The sequence below is a fragment of the Trichoderma citrinoviride genome (assembly GCF_003025115.1).
Source record: "Trichoderma citrinoviride strain TUCIM 6016 unplaced genomic scaffold BBK36scaffold_10, whole genome shotgun sequence".
NCBI classification, from domain to species: Eukaryota; Fungi; Ascomycota; class Sordariomycetes; order Hypocreales; family Hypocreaceae; genus Trichoderma; species Trichoderma citrinoviride.
The window spans coordinates 28,534-45,551 of NW_020194718.1; the positions used below are offsets into that span (position 1 = coordinate 28,534).

Sequence of the window (17,018 nt, forward strand, 5' to 3'; positions counted from 1 at the left end):
GTACGACGACATGTGGAGGCAAGCCTTCTGCATGACGACCTGTGACTTGGTGCCCTACATACATACATGCCTTACCTTACCTGCTTACATTACCTGACCGACCTCGCTGTACCTAAGCCATAATACCCATCTCCCGCTTGGGTAGATCCGGGCGACAGTGTTGTGCATGACGCTTGCTCTCCGTCAAAGGCTGCGAGCGAAGCAAAGCTGGCTGTCGAGAACGGAGACTTGGCCCCTCGATGAGCCGTGTGGTTTGTGTGTATAGTTCTTCGTTTCCAGCTCCAGCTCCATTCCATCCGCTTTTCCCCAGTTCAGAGGCCTTGTGTGTTTGTAATACTTGTTGTTCGCCCAATCCCCGTCGTCAACGAAGTTCCCAGACTTGCTGCTCAGGACTGAATCTGCACTGGGTTCCAGTTCTTTTACCGGGAGCTTTCAGGCATCCTTCAAACTTTTAGAGTGGGTAGTCGAGCTAGCGGCACGAATCGAAGCCACTCGTGTGCATCCAGGCAGCAGAATAAAAAAGCGAGCCCCCTTCCAGGGCACCTTGTGAGCTGGGCTTGATGCTAAGCACTACTGCCCAACTCAACAGCCATATAGGACTGAAGCAATAAAACAGGTAATGTCGTGGCGATATCGTGAACAATCCGATCACATTAGTATTTCAATTTATCTAATTACTCGGTGTTGCCGGTGGCGGCTCTCTCGGGATGGCTTATCTTGTGACTATCGAGGTGGTTCTGAGTATTATTGCGACTCGCCTTCATGATTTCCTTTTTCCCGAACACACCACGATGCTCAAGGGAATCGCCCAATTGCAACGTGCAACTTTGCTGCCAGTCTTCAGTCGTGAGAAGCAAGCTTAGAGTCTGCGACTGAAAGCCGTTTACATGATTTACCCCTTCTGCCGAGGACAAGATTCAGACGATTGTGTCCTGTGGATTCTTGATTGTTGAGCAGACGGTAGCTGTGGAGAGAGAATTGCCGAATAACCCGCTGAATGACAGTACTACTACTTCAGAAGATCGAAGAAGAGACACAGTCTTCCCACGATATCGACCATGTCGGTAATACCTTGCGCTGCTGAAGATTATCTGAGAGCCGGCTCCTTATATAATACTCCGCACACCCCATTGAGCTATGGCTTCCACCAAGGAACAAGGCAGGCCTTTCGAAGCAATTGGAGGCCAATGCGAGCAAGCAGTGAACCAGAAAGGCTAGTGCGGGGCATTGTCGTGGTGGTCGCTGCGGGGCAAACCTGGACTAGAGCACCTGAGGTAAGGCAAGGCAAAAGTTCGCAAGAATAATAGCACTACTACTACACACTTCGTGGCTCACGATAGTAGCCGTCGACTTGTCGAAAAAAATCCTAGAGCCCCCGATGACCTGTCCGCCACTCCCTGCCAGGGCTGTGAATCGATATGTCTGAACGTGCCCCCAGCGGCAATGCTGCCGAGGGCGCCATCGATTTGACTCGGTCTGCCCAGGCTCTGGCCTCGTCCTCTCCTGCTGTGCGCATCGCTGAGCTGCAGCTTCTGGGCGAGGCAGTGGCTCGGAAACGTACCGTTACACCTTGCTCCGGACTCGACAGACTCGCGACTGGCTAACCATTTGACATAGCATCCGACGACGAACTCTCCTCCCACGTTCTGCAGCTCCTCTTCAACACCCACGCCTCCTACCAGGATCGCGAATCTAGGCTGGCCGCCCAGAAATGCCTAGTATCAATCGTCACGAGGGATGCTCCCTCATCGACGCTGCAGCTATTGGTCCAAACGCTACAACAGGAGGCTTCGAAGCAGGGAATTGCCACATCCAGCGCCTTTGTCTTGGTCGAGTGGTGCAGCGTTTTGCTGCAGCATCTGTCCGAGCCTACGTGGGCAGTGTTTGGTAATGATATCCTGCTGGCATACGCAGATGCACTGGAAAAGTGTGTACGGCCGTCCTCGAGGCCCACGCTGGCCCACTCGGCCATCATAGTTACTCGAAGGGGGTTTCGAAAACTATTCAGTTCCCCAACCTCAGGACCCCAGAATGTAACTGATGCCGTGAAGAACTTGACGTCGGCACGCAGCAAGCCTACTGCCAGGTACTCCGTTATCTTGGGGGTTATCGCTGGAGTTGCTGCTCGTCGGCCTGCGGTGCGACCTACGCTGGAATCCCTAAAGTCCCAGTACTACGACTTCTACAATCGCGAGATTCTGGGCTCTCGGACTGCACTACCGAGTCACATCGCAGCCGGACTGGGCGATTTTTTCTCTAGCTTTGCGGTTCTTGATGAGTTCCAGACTCAAGTTGTTCCAACTCTAGAAAAGAGCTTGCTTCGTACTCCTGAAGTAATCCTGGACGGTGTTCTCCAAAGCTTAGTGAAAGATTTGCCAGCCGAATTCGACCTCTCAAGCTTGCTGACTGGCAAGCTGCTGAAACTTTTACTTTCAAACGTCAAGTCCACCAATGTCTTGATACGAAACGGCGTTCTCGCTTCTTTCTGTGCCATTATTGCACGATGCCACGAGCCGGACGCAATCGACAACACCATCGAGGAAATCGGGGGTCCCCTGAAGGCGGGTAAGCTGGCGTCCGCTGAGCAACGCGTTCTCCATGCAGAAATGCTGCAAGCAATCCCCCTTACTTGCCCAAACGCCCAAAAGGTGTCCACTTTCTTGGCAACTGTTGCTGGCAAGGAAGGAAACGAAGTAGCGTTGGCCGCCGAGACGTTGACGCTTTGCCGAGCGATCAATGTCTTGTTGCAGGGCAACAGCGAAGTCTCGCAGCCTGTCCTCAGCGTGCTGCTTAAAGGATTGGCGGACAAGAAGGCGGCGACTCGCAAAACCTGGCTGCTTCGTGTAGGGTCCATCTTCCGCGTCATTGATGGCTTGGACCCGAACGCTGCCTTGTCTTCGTTTACAGAAGCAGTTACTCCAAAATTCATCGACAACTTCAATGAAGTCATTGCCAACCCCATACTGACTGCCCAGAGCGGCATCATAGTTGGGGCTTACATCCTTACTGCTCTGTTCCCTCTAATGCAGCAATGGCTCGCTGACTCAAAGGTTGGATCCGATCTATTGAAGCTGTCGCCGCCAACTCTTGCGTTAGCCTCGCCACAATCCTTCCTCCTGAACTCCAAAATCTTCAACAAGATTGCAAGCGAGGGGGACTGCCATTGGTTCCGTCTTGCCCTGTCCTCTGTTGCCACCAAGTTGGCGAGCAGCACCCCTAAGGAGGTAGTTCTGGCATGGGCTGAGGCTATCATACATCTCATCACGGCCTCCACCGTACCCTCAAATGTGCGACAAGAGAGCGCCAAATCCCTCTCCGCCCTCTATGCTCAGAACCCTAGCATGATAGCCGATGTCATCATCAATGGTCTGTGGTCTCACCTGAAGCAGACTATTCAAGTTGGGGACAAAGATTTGGCTATCGAGACGCGCGATCTGACCAGGGCTCTGAAAGCGATATGTATCAGTTCCAAGGAACTGGAAGCGCTTGGGGGCAACGCCTCAGAAGAGACATTGGAGCACCAAGCTTGTTCTTTACTCATTATCTGCCGAGGAGAGCTGATACCACGAGCCAGTTGGATAGACTCCTGTCTTCGAATGGGCGTCGATCCCGGAAGGCTTGCCACGAAATATGCTGACACACTGCTCAATGAGATCAACGAACGGACATCAGTGCATCAAAAGGTATGACCGAATTTGCCAAAGTCCAAAGGGCGCAATCGCCGCTGACGAGAATCATAGGTTGATGTCATCCGGACTGCTGCATATCGTGCTGCGGCAGAGCTGGCTTTCGTTGCTCCGGAAGCCATTATCCCCCGACTTACAGACCTCATAAAGCAAGATCTTGACCCGCAGCCCGTGAGCGCAATCGGACCAGTCGAGGCCGCCATCTTCAGAACCCAAGAGGGCACCTGCTTCGTGGATGTGCTGAGCAAAAAGGGCCAGAACGAGACCATAAACAAGAATGTCAAAGATTATGATATCGTCAAATGGGAGAAGGAGCTGAGAGACCAGCTCGAAAAGAAGAAAGGCCCGCAACGGAAACTCACTGCCGAAGAGACGTCCAAAGTGAATGCTCAGTTGAAGAAAGAGGCACAAATCCGAGCGTCAGTCCAAGCGATCGAGGCCAAGCTTCTCCGTGGCGTCGGAATTATAGACTCCTTGGCCACGGGACCGCCGACTGATGCGGCACTCTGGCTCGGTTCTGCCATCACTTCACTCCTTGCCGTTATGGAAGCTGGTGCGAGCCTCATCATAGGTGACGCAGCGTCCAAGGTCTACATCACCTGCGCCGACAAAGTGAGCTCCAGGCTGGGCCCGGTTCGACCTTCAATTGGTATTGCCACGCTCAGGCTTCGAAATCTCTCTCCGCCAGGGACCTATGGAGATGAAGAACTCTCTGATCTGACAACAAGGGTGCTATATCGGCTCCGATTCGCTGGCGAGCAGCGGCCGTTTGACGCTGTGTCACTGATATACATCTTCCCGCTCCTCTTCCACATCCTGAGGGAAGGAGGCGTTGGTGCAACTCAGGATGATCGCGACACCCAAATCGTCTTGGCCGTGGAATTCATCTCGTTCCACAGTATTACTTTTACTGAGGAATCAATACCGCGTGCGGAGCTCCTCACGGTCCTGATCCATTCGATGCAAAGCCATGCCCAACACTACAAACTCATCAAGGACTGCTTCTCCGACATCTGCCGCTGTATCGCCCCAAACATCAGTACCGAGGAGATGACGGTCCTTGCTCGCGGGGCTATAGTACCGCAGGCCAATGTCAGAACTGCCGTGTTGCAATCTATCAGTGCAGACGTTGACATGAGTGAACTGGGTTCGAGCAGCGAGATTTGGCTGGCGTGTCATGACGACGAAGAAGAAAACCAAGAGCTGGGTACCGAGATATGGGAAGAGAGCGGGTTTAAGATTACTGCCGAGCTTCCTATGCTCATGGTGCCGTTCCTGAAAAGCAAAGACGGTCAACTCCGCCGAGCTGCGGCTCGTGCTCTTGCAAAGGCGGCGCAAGTCCACAAGGATACCCTCCAGACCGTAATACCAGCGCTCGAGTCTATCTACTTGGAGATGGCGAAACCAAAGGTCCAGCTTCTCGACGAATTCGGGATGCCAAAGAAGATGGACTTGTCGGACCCATGGGAAGCAAGGCACGGCATTGCCACCGCCTTCAAGGAACTGGCCAATGTCTTGAACTCTTCCGAAGCTGGCCACCTGCTCGATTTCCTGATCCAGTCTGGACCTCTGGCAGACAAGAATGCTTCTGTTCGAACAGAAACGCTCGATGCTGCCATTCGGGTGATAGAATTCCAAGGAGGTAGCATCATAGACGAGCTGATGAAGAAGTTCGAAACGACCTTGGAGCAGGCCGACAAGAACAGCGACGAAGCCGATCGTGTCAACGAGGCGGTGGTTATCATGTATGGCGCTTTGGCTCGCCATCTCCAGCCGGGCGACGAAAAGATCCCTGTTGTGATCGAGCGACTCTTGGCAACCTTGAATACGCCATCCGAAATGGTGCAGTACGCGATCGCCGAATGCCTGCCTCCGCTCATAAGGGCATACCCGTCAAAGCTGCCCGAATATATACAGCAAACGATGAACGAGCTTTTGAACTCCAAGAAGTATGCGACACAAAGAGGAGCTGCGTACGGTCTGGCAGGGTTGATTCTTGGTAGAGGCATCTCCACTATCAAAGAGTTCCGAATCATGTCAGATCTCCGGGGAGCTTTGGAAAATAAGAAAGACTCCCACCAAAGAGAGGCTGCTCTTGTGGCGTTTGAGGTTCTGTCTACTATGCTGGGTCGTCTTTTCGAACCATATGTCATTCAGATTGTGCCACTACTTCTCACCGGATTCGGAGATGCCAACGCGGATGTCAGAGATGCTTGCTTGGCGGCCGCGAAGGCTTGCTTCGGTAAGCTGAGCTCTTATGGTGTCAAGAAGATCATGCCAACGCTCTTGGACGGGCTTGAGGACCAGCAGTGGCGTAGCAAGCGAGGCGCTTGCGATCTGCTTGGTGCAATGGCATACCTCGATCCGAACCAGCTCGCTACCAGCCTTCCCGACATCATTCCTCCTTTGACTGCCGTGCTGAATGACAGCCACAAGGAAGTTAGGGCTGCCGCCAACAGAAGCTTGAAGAGATTTGGCGATGTCATTAACAATCCTGAAGTGAAGAGCTTGGTCGACGTGATTTTGAAGGCTCTCAGTGACCCGACGAAGTACACTGATGAGGCGTTGGATGCCTTGATCAAGGTCCAGTTCGTGCATTACCTTGATGCACCCTCCCTGGCTTTGATCACCCGCATTCTGCAGCGCGGCCTGGGCGACCGCTCCAACACGAAACGCAAGGCGGCACAAGTGATTGGTAGTCTGGCTCATTTGACGGAGAAGAAGGACATTGTCATGCACCTCCCGGTCCTCGTTTCCGGGCTGAAACTTGCAGCCGTTGACCCGGTACCAACGACCCGTGCGACAGCATCCAGGGCTCTCGGCTCTCTGGTCGAGAAGCTGGGTGAGGACGCACTACCGAACTTGATTCCCGAGTTGATGCAGACTCTGAAGTCCGATACTGGCGCCGGCGACCGCCTTGGATCCGCGCAAGCTTTGAGCGAGGTCCTGGCCGGCCTGGGCACGAGCAGACTCGAGGAGACTCTACCAACTATTCTTCAGAATGTCGAGTCATCCAAACCAGCAGTCCGCGAAGGCTTCATGTCGCTATTCATTTTCCTCCCCGTCTGTTTCGGTAATAGTTTCTCGGCATACCTGGGCCGGATCGTTCCCCCTATTCTGGCGGGTCTGGCGGATGACGTGGAATCTATTCGCGAAACAGCTCTTCGTGCTGGACGATTACTTGTCAAGAATTTCGCAATTCGTGCTGTAGACCTTCTTCTGCCTGAACTGGAGCGAGGACTGGCAGACGACAGCTACAGGATTCGTCTCAGCTCCGTCGAGCTTGTTGGTGATCTTCTCTTCAACCTCACGGGTGTGAAAGCTGGCGCGGAACCAGGGGACGAGGAGGATGAAAATGTCAAAGAAGCAAGTGCTTCCTTGAAGGAAGTGCTTGGAGAGGAGAAGCGAAACAAGATCCTGTCAACTCTTTACATCTGTCGATGCGACACTGCTGGAGCGGTCCGGTCTGCTGCCATTTCAGTGTGGAAAGCTCTTGTGCACAGTCCTAGGACATTGAAGGAACTGGTGCCAACTCTCACCAAACTCCTAATTCAGCGACTCGGGAGCTCTAACATGGAACACAAAGTCATTGCCAGTAATGCGCTCGGCGAGCTGATCAGGAAAGCTGGCGATGGTGTCCTCGCCACTCTGCTGCCCACTCTGGAGAATGGCCTGCAAACGTCCACGGATACGGATGCGAAGCAAGGTATCTGTCTTGCTCTACGCGAGCTCATCTCCTCGGCGTCCCCAGAATCACTCGAGGAACATGACAAGACACTCATTTCGGTCGTCCGCACCGCTCTCATTGACTCAGATGCTGAGGTTAGGGAGGCTGCCGCCGAAGCATTTGACTCCCTTCAACAAATCTTTGGCAAGCGGGCAGTTGACCAAGTCCTTCCTTTCCTGCTCAACCTCCTGCGATCCGAGAATGAAGCAGAGAATGCCCTGTCGGCTCTTTTGACGCTATTGACTGAGGCCACCCGGTCCAATATCATTCTACCTAATCTCATTCCGACATTGACAACTCCACCGATCTCGGCATTTGATGCAAAGGCCTTGGCTTCGTTGTCTAAGGTTGCCGGCGCAGCTATGAACCGTCGCCTCCCTAACATTATCCAATCGTTGATGGAGAATGAGATCAACTGTAGCGACGAGGGTCTGCGGGAGGAGCTGGCAACATCGTTCGACACTGTGATTCAGTCAATCGACGAGTATGACGGCCTCAATACCGTGATGAATGTTCTTCTCGGCCTGCTCAAGCATGACGATCATCGGCGGAGAGCTGCTACGGCTGTGCACTTGAAAAATTTCTTCGCCGTGGCGAGTGTTGACTACTCGCGATATAACCAGGATATCATTCGATCGCTGTTGAACTCATTCGATGACGGAGACTTGGATGTAGTCAAAGCTGCCTGGGCCGCCCTTGCAGAATTCACCAAAAGGCTCAAGAAGGAAGAAATGGAATCACTTGTTGTATCGACTCGGCAGACACTCCAGCGCGTTGGTGTTGCGGGTGCCAACTTGCGCGGCTTCGAGCTTCCCAAGGGCATCAGTGCCATCCTGCCAATCTTTCTGCAGGGCCTCATCAACGGAACCGTTGAGCAAAGGGTACAAGCGGCGCTTGGTATTTCGGACATCGTGGACCGGACTAGCGAGGCGTCACTGAAGCCATTTGTTACCCAAATCACGGGACCGCTCATCCGTGTCGTGTCAGAACGTGCTACGGAGGTCAAATCGGCCATCTTACTCACATTGAATAACTTGCTAGAGAAGATGCCAACAGCGCTGAAGCCTTTCTTGCCTCAGCTCCAACGTACTTTTGCCAAGTCGTTGGCCGATCCTTCGAGTGAGGTTTTGAGGACCAGAGCGGCAAAGGCTCTGGGAACTCTGATCAACTACACGCCCCGCATTGACCCCTTGATCACCGAGCTCGTCACGGGCGCAAAGACCACTGATCCGGGCGTGAGGACGGCAATGTTCAAGGCCTTGTATGAGGTTGTCAGCAGAGCTGGCGCAAACATGGGAGAATCCTCCAGATCCGCTGTGCTGTCTCTGATTGACGCGGATACTGATGAGCGAGACGAGGCCATGGTGGTCACTAATGCAAAGCTTCTCGGCGCCTTGATTAAGAACGTTGCCGATGACGTTGCTATGAGCTTGCTCAGAAACAGAGTCATAACACCTCAGTTCAGCCAATCATCCGCATTGGCTTTGAACTCGGTCTTGGTTGAATCACCAAGCATCTTGCAGTCAAGCGCTATAATGGATGAATTGCCAGGCTTGCTCTGCGGGGGGATGAAGGATAAGAGGGTAAGTGTGCTTTCCAGTAATGAGTGATCCCTTGCATAAGCCACTAAGCTTACAAACCTCGCGCAGACATACATTGCGGACAATTTCATCCTTGCTACGGGCAAGCTGCTGCTTTCGTCGCCGCCGAAATCATTCGATGACATCAAGCAGATATTCGACACGCTGGCGGCCGTCATTCAGCCTGGAAATGCTACAGACTCGCGACGTCTCGCCCTGGTGATCATCCGGACATTGAGCAGGAAAAACGCCGATTTGGTACGACCTCACGTATCCCTTCTAGCACCACCGATTTTCGCGAGCGTTAGGGATCCGGTGATACCCGTCAAACTCTCTGCTGAGGCGGCCTTCATTGAGCTGTTTAGCGTTGCGGACGAGGAGAGCCGGATATTCGATAAGTATATGGCAGGCCCAGGCAACGACCTGCCTCCGAACGTGAAGAGGAGTATGAGCGACTACTTCAAGCGAGTTGCTATGAGACTTGGCGTTCAAGCCAGGGAGAGGAGAGAGGCAGAGGGAGGACAAGGAAGCCTGGGTCTCTCCAACGATGAGCTGGAGGATGAGCGAGAGATATGGAGCGTGGGAAAGGTAGAAATTGACGGAGGCGAGGCTGCTGTATGAGCGGAAGCATGTGGATAGGCATTGCGGTATTTGGGGTCAAAAAAAGCAAAGGATCTTGTAAAACAGATGAAGATTACATGTAACCTATATCCAAGACGTTTGTCCTAGCATTTACGGGCATCGTGGTATTCTAAGAGAACATCGTTCGAATGACGGTGGTTTGGTAGAAGTATAGCAGAGGGCATATGCATCTCCTTGAACATGGGAAGGTCCAATTCGTACGCTGCTTAGGGGCAATAACCAGGTAACAGCTTATTCGGAGCAGACCAACGAAGTAATACCGTCCTTCTCTACTATCTATATCCAAGTAGAATTGAGGCGGCCCGTAGATGTCCGTTGATAGCTCGCGCTTGTTGGGGAGCACATGTACGGAGCCGCGGAGAGAGCATTGCCGTTCTAGGGCAGAATCCCGGAGGTCCACATCCGGAGTTCCAAGAGTCACGTGATACTACCAGCGTAAAATGCCAAGCCATTACTCATCAGAGCCCTCGCTTAGCCCACTCTCTGAAAGTTGTGCTAAAATTCCGGGTCTAGTGCACGTGAACCCACAAACTTTCAGCAGAACTGCTACCGCCCGCTGGAAATTCTGGCACTCGTAAACCCTCCCCCCCCAAACTTCATCCAACCTCATCGCCATCGAGGGCCGGCCATCCATATCGAAATCATTCAAGATGTAAGCCCACATTCCTCGGACGCTTCATGGAAAGGATTGGACGATGAAGAACGACAGCCCTCAGCGAAGCCGATGCCTTGAGCCAGCAAGAGACGTGATGCTGACAAAAAATCTGCTTCCTCATGATGTAGGGTCAACCTGCGAACTCAGAAGCGCCTTGCCGCGTCGGTCATTGGCTGCGGCAAGCGCAAGATCTGGCTTGATCCCAGCGAGCAGAGCGAGATCTCAAACGCCAACTCGCGCCAGACCATCCGAAAGCTCGTCGCCGATGGCCTCATTATCCGAAAGCCGGTGACGATGCACTCGCGATCCCGAGCCCGCGAGCTGAACCTTGCCCGAAGAGAAGGCCGACACCGTGGATTCGGTAAGAGGAAGGGTACCGCCGACGCTCGTATGCCCAGCCAGGTCCTCTGGATGCGCCGCCTCCGAGTTCTCCGACGCCTTCTGGTCAAGTACCGTGCCAGCGGCAAGATCGACAAGCACCTCTACCACGAGCTCTACCACCTGAGCAAGGGTAACACATTCAAGCACAAGCGCGCCCTGGTCGAGCACGTACGTTGATATCCATTCATCCCATCCAATTTCTGGAAGGGCAGCAAAAGCCTGGCGTTGCGAGAGTTCCATGATGTATTAACGTGTTGTCTTCTTTTAGATCCACCGTGCCAAGGCCGAGAAGCAGCGTGAGAAGGCTCTGAAGGACGAGATGGACGCCAAGCGTGCCAAGACCAAGGCCGCTCGTGAGCGCAAGTTGGAGAGGGTGGCGGCGAAGCGAAATGCTCTGATGGTCGGCGACGAGTAAAACCAGTTTGAAGGACATTCTCGGTCTGAGGGGCTGCATTTGGAGTCTACGGGTTGGGTTTTTTTTCTACGCCCTTCTGGTTTTTACAGTCGTACCGGTGGGTTTGTGGCATGTAGCATTGAAACAAAAATGGAATGGTAAATGCTCGAGGTGCCGGCTCGCTCGTCTGTGCTGAAAATGCGTGGTTGAATTTCTTGCCTGTCGGGATATGGCTGTGACTCGACGATTTTATGGATAATAATACGAGGGGATTTGATTGAGGGTGCGGGACTACCACTATAGACATGCTTGTCTCATGATTGTGCCCCGGGGACGGTGCAGATTATTCGGAGAAAAGAGTACACAGGCAGAAGCACGAGTAATGATACATCAATCTTCAAGTTCATGGGACAGTACTACTAGTGGTACGAGCATTGTTTGGCAGCTGGGCTGCTAAGTGAGGTTTTTCGAGCTGGCTGTGGTCGATCGGACCTGTGATGGATCTCTTTTGACCGTGAGTACTTTAGCGGGGAGTCTGTGGGGGAGCGGGAAAAGGATAAGCCGACACGCATCGCCGGTATTTGGTGCTCCGTGATGCGGGTGAATGAGTTTCTGTGTTGTTGAATCCAGGCAGCAAGTTGTATCATGCCAATTAGTAGGTACCTAGTAGGCGATGAGGAATACTTGCCTCACGGCTGCATCTCCTTTCATTGTGTACTCTAATCTAGGTAATAATGCCTTGCACTACCTACTTGCCTTGTGCATTGTATCGTAGACAAGGCGGCGAAACGAAGGAGATTGGATTAATGGCCATGTGTCGTAGAGGCAATGCATTCAAAGTACCGTATTACTTGATATGTACCTCTAGTACTTGCAGGAACAGGCGGTGCCCGTACTAACAAGCCGTACCTTACTGTATGTGGGGTGATGGGACGAGACTTTGGCAGGACGGAAAGCCACGGCCAGGGCACGGGCGCCGCTTTATTGAACCGCGCTGATCGGACCTGCGTGACCGGCAAGCATCGCCGGCATCTTCCAGCTCTTATAACAACGGCTTCCGCAGGCGACAGTCTCTTGCTCGGCCCTGTCCCGTCCCGTCCTCCCTCCGCTTCTCTCTCCCCTCTTTACGCAGTCGTTGACCTCCCAAGGCCAAACCATGGCAGCTTCTTATCTGCGAAGCACGGCGCTTCCTCTCGGCGGCCTGAAGAGACTGGCAGCGAGACCGTCTGTGGCCACGGCATGCCTCGGTGCTCGACGGACAAAGGCCTCGCTCGCCCAGGATGGCCAACAGCAGGTCGGCGGCGCTTCAATTGGCAGTGGCAGGCAAGGCTCTTGGTGCTAACACGAGGAACCGACAGCTCCTTTCGGCGCATCTCCAAAAGGCCGACCCGGCTGTGTTTGACATTATCGAACGAGTCCGTCTGAATCCCGCTTGAAACCACACGCAGCTGTTGTGGCGCATGCTGAGCCTTGGAGCAGGAGAAAAACCGACAGAAGCACTTCATCAACCTCATTCCGTCCGAGAACTTCACCTCTCAAGCTGTGCTGGATGCTCTGGGGAGTGTCATGCAGAGTAAGCGCCTCCCGCAGCTGGAGGGGCCACGCCGAAAGAGTCTTGAACATGAATCAGGTAGCTGACGAACGATGTCTGCAGACAAGTACTCCGAGGGTTACCCTGGCGCACGGTATTACGGTGGTAACGAGTTCATCGATCAGTCTGAGAGACTTTGCCAGCAGCGAGCACTAGAAGCATTTGGCCTCGATCCCAAGTCATGGGGCGTCAATGTTCAAGGTAGGTTCAACATGGCGACCCAGGGCCTCATCGTTCAAGCAGCTCTCTTCTAACGGTGACCCGTCTCCAGCTCTTTCTGGCGCTCCGGCCAACCTCTATGTGTACTCGGCGCTTATGGATACCCATGACCGACTGATGGGCCTTGACCTCCCTCACGGTGGGCATTTGTCTCATGGCTATCAGACGCCGACCAAGAAGATTTCCGCCGTGTCCAAGTACTTTGAGACCCTGCCTTATCAGCTGGATGAGCGCACCGGCTATATCGATTACGATAACCTCGAGAAAATGGCCTCCATCTACCGGCCCAAGATCATTGTCGCCGGAACGAGCGCCTACAGCCGCCTGATTGATTACAAGCGCATCCGGGAGATTTGCGACAAGGTGAACGCTTACATGGTAGCAGACATGGCGCATATCTCTGGCCTCGTTGCCGCCAAAGTGCTGCCTGGCCCCTTCCCCTTCGCAGACATCGTCACGACTACCAGCCACAAGAGTCTCCGCGGTCCTCGCGGAGCGTTGATCTTCTTCCGCAAGGGCGTGCGCAGGCAGAACCCCAAGACCAAAGAGGATGAAATGTACAACCTCGAAGGCCCAATCAACAACTCCGTGTTTCCCGGCCATCAGGGCGGTCCCCACAACCACACCATCACGGCTCTTGCCGTGGCGCTGAAGCAAACACAGACACCCGAGTTTCAAGCTTACCAATCTCAAGTGCTTGCAAATGCCAAGGCCTTTGCCAAACGCCTCGGCGAGGAGAAGGGCAAAGGCGGCCTAGGATATAGCCTTGTCAGTGGCGGCACCGATAACCACCTGGTGCTTGTTGACCTCAAGCCCCACGGCATTGACGGCAGCAGAGTAGAGCGCGTGTTGGAGCTTGTCGGCGTCGCCGCGAACAAGAACACCGTGCCGGGCGATCGATCCGCTCTGGTGCCTGGCGGTCTTCGCATGGGCACGCCCGCCATGACGACTCGCGGGTTCCACGAGGATGATTTCGTACGAGTGGCTGATGTTGTCGACCGAGCCGTCACCATTGCGACCCGCATCAACAAGACAGTCAGGGCCGCAGCAGAGGAGCGAGGCGAAAAGTTGCCTGGCAAGCTCAAGCTGTTCGTAGACCACCTTGGCAACGGGGATAGGGATCCGGAGATTGTGCAGCTGAGGAGCGAAGTTGCGGACTGGGTAGGCACTTATCCTCTCCCTTGGGACTCAACTCAGTAGATATGTAATGCCGAATAATAAATTCCTCTCTTAAAACTACATTGCATTGTGTCACGAGTGCTTACATCGGAGAGTTGCGTCTCCCAATAGGGGTATACAGGGTATATGCTGACCAGTTACTACGTGACATTCATATTTCTTTTACCATGCGTTAAATGATCGCTCTGTGAAGATACAAAAGGGGAATCTATAACGGGGAGGCAGTGAGGGCAGTAATTCTTAAAGAGGGGGCGCGAAAGGAATAGCAAAAGCAAGGCTAACGTATCATGATGAAGCTAAATTTGGCAAGTTCGCCCACTCAACGGGAGTGAAAAGGCAAAAGTGAGTGCTTCTAAGCAACTACTGGGGGTACTCGAGAGGACGATGTGCTCCTATAGTTGAATGGAAGCACTGCCCTCTCGTGTTAAACGCTGGAGGAAATCATTGATTTCCAACAGCCGCAGCGACACTGTCCAGTTGTCGAACAGTCTCATAATAGGTTCGTAATCTGTCCAGGCCTTTGAACGCTACGTCCAGGCCATACTCTTCCACGATGAAATGCAGAACCGGCCACGTGGCAAAATCAGGCAGAGTCAAAGTGTCCGCACAGAGAAACACGGGGCGTTTGCCTTTGCCCTCGTCGTCGGCAATGTTGCCTTCCCAAACGGCAAGCTCTTGCTTCAATTTCCCGGGCAATGCTCCGCCAGGGACATCTCCTTCGCTTCTCGCTTGCCGCCAGATGTGCAAGAGATTCAGCCCTTGCTGCAGCTGGCTGTATAGCACGGCAAGCTTTTCTGGACCAGGTGAAGCGGAGCCTGCCTCTGTACCGAGGCCCGGGCCGTAGCGGGAGTACAGATAGAGCATGATGGCCATGTCGCCTTGGACGACGGATCTGGCAGCGTCGTTGTCAACGAACTTGATGGGCGGCGACCAGAACGCCGATGGGTTGCCTCGACTGCTGCTCTGAACGTCGGTGCCAGAAGCCATGCTCCCCTTGGCGAACTTGATACCAAAGTCAGTCAGCATGAGCACAATGCGCATGTTGACTACGGGATCCGCGGAGGCAAAGAACCTGGGCGAGTTACTAATGTGTAACACGTCAAAGCCGCCGCCGTAATGGGCGTCCCAGTCAAAATCGGACGCATGATTCTCCATGCCAAACGCTCGTATCATGTTCACAGCATCGGAGCTCTGGCCGTTTCTGATCGCCTGTGCAGAGTCACGAGTCTTGCCGGTCGCTCCCTGGCCCCAGATAATGGTCTCGTCACGATCCAGAAACGTGCCAATATGCCTGAATGTGAGCGATATACGGCGCCCGGAATAGGCCAGCTCCGCAGCCGACCTGTCACGGTCCGCACGCCTGTCGCGTCGGATGGCATGGAGCCACTTCATATTGGTCTGCAAGCCCATGCGGAACAGCGAGTTGTGCGGGAGCTTAGCCCGTTGAATCTTTCGCTTTCCATCGTCGGATGCCGCTCCGGAAAGACCCTTATCCAGCTTCTTAGTCCTTAAAGTCATGGTTCTTTCCGCTCCGAGGCTGAGGTTGGCAATATATGACCCCCTGACAATGTCCAGTGTCTTGTCGCTGTGTTCGGAAATGTAGTCATTTCCGTCACGGTAGAACTGAATGAGAACATGGTTCAGGGGGTGGCCGAGATGCTTCTCTACCTCGTCCTTGATGGCCTTGACCGTTGGAGAGAAGGGAAGCAACGGTGGGGATTCATCAGCGGGATGGCGATAGACTGGCATGGTACCGTCTTCGCTGACCTCGCCCTGAACAGCAACCAGCCGAGGAACCTCGCCGCCTTGGTGCGACATGCGCTGCCAAAGCACCTCCTTTTCCAACTTTTCAAAAGCTTCTTCTGCTAAGCCGCTTGGCAATGCATCCAGAATGACATCGGCATCACCTTCGCAGAGCGTCTGTTGAGGCGATGATTCAGATTCGCTGTCAGCATCGGCAGATGCAGCGACTGAGGGCTGGGATTCTGTGCCAGCAGCCTGTCTCTCCGTCCCAGAAGCCTGGGATTCCTTCTTCGCCACCGGTTCCGATATTGTTTCTTTTACGACAGTGGCAGGGTCAGATGGGCTGGAATCTAGCTTGAGTTCCAGCAGCGATTGGGTGATATCTTCAGCAGTGCTGACGCCTGTTGCTTTCGCTGGTACCCGTTTTGGCGCTTCAGGTGACGGCTTGGTCTCCGGCTTGGTCTCCGGCTCGACCGACGGCAAGGTGCTCAGAACCTCTTGAGAGGACAGAAACTCACAGCCAGTCAGCTCCACTAAGCTCTTCATAGCTGCGATCCGCCTGGATTCGTGACGATAGCCGCAGCAATCCTTGATGACGGTGATGGCCATTCCATGGCCAGCAGCATCCATGGCGGTCGCATAGACGCCAATGTTGGCCAGGGAGCCGCAGATGAAAACTTCCATGACCATCTTGCCACGCAGAGAGCGTAACAAATGGGTCCCGTTAAACGCAGAGTAGTGAGACTTGGTCAATTTGATATCGCTCTTGCGGACCGCCTCCGCAACAACCTGGGGCATGTCGCACCCCGGGTGGGAAGGCTTCACGCAAGATGGCTCCTCATGGCTTAGGAAAGCCTCAGCATCCAATGAGTCATCGGAAGTTCCCTCGGTGGCGACGTTTTTGCCCTTGCTTTGGGAAGTCGGCGTGTTGTCGGACAGTATGATCTGATCGCTGTCGATCCCGCGGGCCTTGTCGAACTGAGACTGAACCCAGATAACATCGCCCACCGAACGAAAAGCAGTTGCGACCTCGACTATGCGGTCAACGAATCCATCGGGTTGCGTAACTGGTAGCCCGGCGTCAACGGCATCGACGAAGTCGTTTTGAAGGTCAACCACTATCAGAGCCTTGCGGGTTGTAAGCTGGGGCAGCACCGACGGATCGAAGGCGAACATTTTCTCCAACTGGACGACTCCGGCAGTGAAGCGGGTGATGCCACG

At 53.8% G+C, this 17,018-nt stretch overlaps 4 protein-coding genes across 4 annotated transcripts; 3 read left to right on the forward strand and 1 right to left on the reverse strand.

Moving 5' to 3' along the window:
- Positions 1-1,199: 1,199 nt before the first annotated feature.
- BBK36DRAFT_1135822 (ARM repeat-containing protein) lies at positions 1,200-9,671 on the forward strand. Its single transcript, XM_024892773.1, has 4 exons — positions 1,200-1,557; positions 1,618-3,683; positions 3,741-8,996; positions 9,063-9,671. Exons 1-4 carry the CDS (start codon positions 1,419-1,421, stop codon positions 9,612-9,614), a joined length of 8,013 nt encoding a protein of 2,670 aa, XP_024747838.1. The 5' UTR covers positions 1,200-1,418; the 3' UTR covers positions 9,615-9,671.
- Positions 9,672-10,419: 748 nt separating this feature from the next.
- Positions 10,420-11,086, forward strand: BBK36DRAFT_1123472 (60S ribosomal protein L19; the record flags this gene model as incomplete). The annotated part of the gene is made up of 2 exons (XM_024891057.1): positions 10,420-10,839; positions 10,940-11,086. Coding segments are annotated over 2 exons (567 nt in total), but the record flags the coding sequence as incomplete, so codon positions are not given.
- A 1,134-nt stretch (positions 11,087-12,220) lies between these two features.
- Positions 12,221-14,075, forward strand: BBK36DRAFT_1135823 (SHMT-domain-containing protein; the record flags this gene model as incomplete). The annotated part of the gene is made up of 5 exons (XM_024892774.1): positions 12,221-12,359; positions 12,424-12,480; positions 12,545-12,638; positions 12,720-12,857; positions 12,928-14,075. Coding segments are annotated over 5 exons (1,576 nt in total), but the record flags the coding sequence as incomplete, so codon positions are not given.
- A 420-nt stretch (positions 14,076-14,495) lies between these two features.
- Positions 14,496-16,973, reverse strand: BBK36DRAFT_1123691 (hypothetical protein; the record flags this gene model as incomplete). The annotated part of the gene is made up of 1 exon (XM_024891091.1): positions 14,496-16,973. The coding sequence occupies one exon, from the start codon at positions 16,971-16,973 to the stop codon at positions 14,496-14,498; it is 2,478 nt and encodes an 825-aa protein (XP_024747841.1).
- Between the last annotated feature and the right edge of the window lie 45 nt (positions 16,974-17,018).